The 5,000-nt window shown below is 37.2% G+C and overlaps 1 protein-coding gene across 3 annotated transcripts in view; it reads right to left on the reverse strand.

Moving 5' to 3' along the window:
- Nucleotides 1-5,000, reverse strand: part of Cdep (Chondrocyte-derived ezrin-like domain containing protein) — a 385,231-nt gene that overhangs the window by 40,413 nt on the left and 339,818 nt on the right. For all 3 annotated transcript variants that reach the window (XM_070134759.1, XM_070134758.1, XM_070134757.1), the window contains exons 3-7: nt 3,789-3,926; nt 2,229-2,415; nt 1,658-1,781; nt 1,131-1,218; nt 217-372 (exon numbers count right to left, since the gene is read on the reverse strand). In XM_070134759.1, the coding sequence (XP_069990860.1) occupies nt 217-372; nt 1,131-1,218; nt 1,658-1,781; nt 2,229-2,415; nt 3,789-3,926 (693 nt within the window). The remainder of the gene's footprint in view (nt 1-216; nt 373-1,130; nt 1,219-1,657; nt 1,782-2,228; nt 2,416-3,788; nt 3,927-5,000) is intronic.

Raw genomic sequence — 5,000 nt, forward strand, 5'->3', positions numbered from 1 at the left:
ACATTTTAAAAATACATATTTATCAACTAGTAATAAATGTTGTAACAATAATAATGATGAATACAAATCTCTTCCTGAAACCTATAAAAAATATGATTTCAAAGAAAGTTCTTTTACAAAGCAAAAAAGTAACAAATCAAAAAATGAGTAAAAATGGCAAATCAAAAATAACTTGAATACAAAATACAAAAATCTTCAAAACTATATCCTACTTACATATCCTTCTGGATGTAATTTGATGAGAAAGCGCTTACGCTTGAAGGAGAGTTTACGTATTTTGGCCCAAGAAAAAGTGTTGATCTTCGTGTAGTTCTGGAACACTAACACACCCATGTGCGCTACAGCAAGGTTTAATGGTACTCCTTCATGATCCTGGGAAGAAAACACATTTCCTCAAATAAAGTTTATGTATTTCTGTAAGCAGAGATTTTGGCTTTTAATCTTGAAATCATCAGAGAACAAATCATATACAAAAAAGAAAAAAGAAAAAAAAGGCCAATGTACTTTTTCCCATATACTTAAAAAGATTCATCAACTTTCAAATGTTCAAACATTCAAGAAAAAAAGTATATTCACCCAAAATCCTAATCACTTCCCTTTCAAACATATTGAAAGATCTTTAAAATATAAAAAATAAAATAAATAACACAACAACAAAAAACATTTGAAAATTACAAAGGATGAAGAAATACAAAAACAGACTTCATTTGTCTACATTGCCTTGAAAGAGACTTTAAAAACCCATTCACTGAGAAAAAAATAGAGGCATCTATGACATTCCTCCTATAGTTGTGAAGAAAAAGAGGAGTAGGATTAAACTTTGCCGTCAAGATACTCTAATACTTTCAGGATAACATACAGTGATTATCTACTTTGCTAATAATTTTACCAATTCAGGATCACTTTAAATAGCTTTTAAAAAGTATTGCTAGCATAAAAAACATGGTGTACATAAAAAAGGACTGATATAAATGCAAGACAACACATTACTGTTAAAAAATAACAAGCAAAGGAAAATCAATAAATGATTTAATATATGCTTAATACTAAATACTTTTGTCTGTACACTCAATGCAATCTTGTACTCATTCAAAATTCTTATCACTTGGCCAATTATACAAGCAATATACCTTAGCAGGATGCATCTTGATGCCATAGAGCTCACATCTTCTAGCTGTTTCCAGAAGGTTCAAGTCAGCAGCAGCTGGAGTCATACCTCTGAAATGTTGATAGCCAATACATTACACATTTTCAGCATCCTCAATTTTTAAGCATGAACTACCATCAATTCAGATCCAATATGACCCATTTCAGTACAAGAGTTTGAACTAAAAAATAACAAATTTTCTTTGAACTAAAAAATAACAAATAAGAATGATAATCATGCATTGTAAATCATTGAAGATATTCCTTTTCAAACATGATAGATTTCCTGATGTATTTGATATTCATTTACACCAGCACTTCTTCTAATTCCATCTTATTACAAATGATTCCCACCACATATATGCTCTTATCAATAGCAATAGTAGATATCATTATCATTTCTACTTGGACAATCTCAAATGAAAACCCACAAAGAGTAACATAAAATGACACAAGAAAAACAATAATCTTTTAAACTTAGGCCTATCCTCACTATCTTCATCATACTTACACATGTTTCTTGTGATTCTCCATGATTTTTCTCTCCAATTCACCATCTTGTGAGGGCACAAACTTGTACAGGGAGAGGTAACGGTGATCGGGATAGTCTTCATCCACAAAGTCTCCACATTCCGCTGTGCATGAAACAAAAGTCCAAGTGATTTTGTACTCAAGCTATGACTTAACTGTTTCTGTTTTGTTTCTTTTCACATGAATATACACATGCAAACATTTGACAAAAATTACTAAAAACATATTGTATATGTGAGGAACATCAGAAACACATGTAACTATACAAAGCTTATATCCTTTCTATTAAAATGGAACCAACTACTGCCAGATCTGTAAAGCAATACTTCTGAAATAGGGAAGAAGTAAAAATAAAAAAATAAAAAATAACATATATTATTCACAGCTGCCCATCTTTCATTCTCTAAACCCAATTCATTAATCAATTAATCTCTCAATATCTCTTTATCTTTCTCTTTTCCTCCTACTTGCTTTCATCACTCCTATCTTTCACTCTCTCTGACACACCAATATCAATACTCACTAACAAATGCCAACAGCTAAGTGAATACCTTGGACAATGTAGGATGCCATAAGGGCGGCAGTATTGTCGTTGCACATGAGCCAGCCATGCGCTAAGTCTCGTTTGATCTGGAGGGCAAAGAGGTAGCGTGTGTACTCCTCCTCCAGCTGGGCGGGGTCAGGGGTGTAGAACTTGACGCAGAACCTCAGCACTGGTTCTACCTGGCTCAGACACACCTGGAAACATCACCTGTATCAGCACATCTCCCATATTTTTAGGACAGTATTTCATTCCAATATCTAATCTAAAGGTACTATACATTTTGCAAATGCAAGTACAATATGATTACAATAAACACATATGCTCTTATCAATCTATCAATTAATCATCAATATTTTTCGCCTCCAGTATCACCTAAGGATATTGTAATGTTTCAGAAAATTCAGCAAACAAAACTGAAATTTAGTCTTTTGCATTTGTACGTCCCTCTTTAAACAGAAGATTTCAAGTACTCATACTAGTCAATCTAAGATTAAACTCTTTAAAGGCTCTGGGACATTATGTTGACAAAGCTCCAACATATTAGTTTAATGAATGCTCTGGAAATCCAAACGAAAATTGTTACTAATGTCAAATTTTAGAATAAAAAAATAAATGTGTAACCTTTATACATTCAGGTTTACATAGGTATGTGTACATTTGCTTGTGAATACCCTGTACATACCTGTACTCTTTGGGGAATACAAATCAACTTGAAAATTATGCCATTTCTCTTCAAGATTCTGCCTTGGATTAGCATGTCATAAGCATTGATTTACTTCTTTCAGCATAAGTATTTCCCTTATATTCATAACACATTCAATGAATCCATACGTGAAATGGCTCTCCTCTTCTGTCACACTTTATGCAAATGGTAACTGCAGGCACCCCTTCAGTATTTGTTAAGTTTATTTTGGCCATACGTTTTGAATTTGAATTATATAAAAGATAAAAGGTAAGGTTCAATTCAGTTTGAGAAAACATCAGTTGCCACACCCATATTTTTCTAAAAAAGAAAGGCAACAAACGCCAGACTGCCAGACTCATAATTTCAGAAGTTACATTTTCAGATATTTTACTTTCTTGTATCCACTGTATGTTATAAGACTTTCCGTTGTCTTGGCAATGAACTTCTTATAAAAAAAAAATCCCCCTCACAGGAATTGCCTAATTAAACCAGAATTATCCTTACAAAATTACGCTAAGAATTCGGCTTATAATTAACTATTAAATCATTAATGCTATACTCATATTACTCTTCTTTTTCATGGTGAACAATTATCAGATAAGTTACTAATGACTTGCTATATGCACTGTCCTAATAACATCACTACATTTCAAATGACCAACATTATCATCAACCTACCAATCACCAAATAATCATCCCCATTAAGCTGTCAAGTGTATCTTCAGCACCATAAAAAATATATATACAATAATCTTTACAACCGGACCATGCATCGCGGCCACACCCAATCCCCTTATATGCCTGATAACCACACCAAAACCCTCCATTCTGCATGAGGAGAAACCAGCCTCATCTCCTTTCTCATGACCTGCCCAAACTCACCTGTCGATTCATGGGTTTCTCGAGGTCAAGCCAGTAGCGGGTGTTGCCGTCCGTGTACTCGAGGCCGAAGTAGTCCGACTCGAGGAGGTTGAGCTGGCGACACACCTGTTCGAGGAGCACCGAGGCGCACGCTTTGCTCTGGAAGGAGAGGAAAGACAACATTACTTTAGTGAAATGTGATATACATTTTTTTTTCTGAATGGCCGCAAAACCCCACATCATAACAAAGCTTCAATGGAACTAACATTGCCACTTATGGCAATCTTCTCGTACAAAATAAATGCAAAATGGGTGTGTCAGCATCATAATATATCAATTTAATAAACATATAAACAACCACTTACACGGTGGAGTTCACGAGAGAATCTGCTTTAATATAGCGCAATACAAGTCGCATTCGAGTACGCAAGAACTCAAAGCAAGGGCGATTTTGCCCTTTCTTCCCTAACAGAATTAGGATGGTACACATTCGACCGTGAAAGTGTACTCACACACGCAAAAATAATGAACTTAAGTGGTACCTTGCCATTTGTGTATGAGGGAAAAAGGGAGGAGCGGGGAAAGAGGGGAGGGGAGGGGAGGGGAGGGGAGGGGAGGGGAGGGGAGGGGAGGGGAGGGAAGGGAAGGGAAGGGAAGGGAAGGGAAGGGAAGGGAAGGGAAGGGAAGGGAAGGGAAGGGAAGGGAAGGGAAGGGAAGGGGAGGGGAGGGGAGGGGAGGAGAGGGGGTGAGTGGAGAGATGGGAGAGAGGGAAACAAAGGTGGCCGAGGGAAGAAGGAAGAAGGAAGGGGAAGAGAGGAAGAGAGGAAGAGAGGAAGAGAGAGAGAGAGAGAGAGAGAGAAGGAGAGAGAGAGAGAGAGAGAGAGAGAGAGAGAGAGAGAGAGAGAGAGAGAGAGAGAGAGAGAGAGAGAGAGAGAGAGAGAGAGGGTGGATACTCAGTACACATGTAGCACAGTTTCCCGGAATCCTACAATAAGGTGAGGCCGTTGGCGCTGACCCCTGACATTCTGAGCCTTCTCTTTCCCCTCGTTTCTTCTCCTACCTCCCTGCCTCAATCCCTTTGTTCTCCCTATCTCCCCCTTTTCGCAGAGTTTCCCCACTACCTTTATTTTTTTCTGTCTCTCCTACAATCCATTTCGCTTCTCTCTGGATCGGATTCTCTTTCAGCACCCCATCCCTCCCTCCCCCTACCTACCTCTTCACACCCTCTCTCCT

This window comes from Penaeus vannamei, chromosome 20 (genome assembly GCF_042767895.1).
Source record: "Penaeus vannamei isolate JL-2024 chromosome 20, ASM4276789v1, whole genome shotgun sequence".
NCBI classification, from domain to species: domain Eukaryota; kingdom Metazoa; phylum Arthropoda; class Malacostraca; order Decapoda; family Penaeidae; genus Penaeus; species Penaeus vannamei.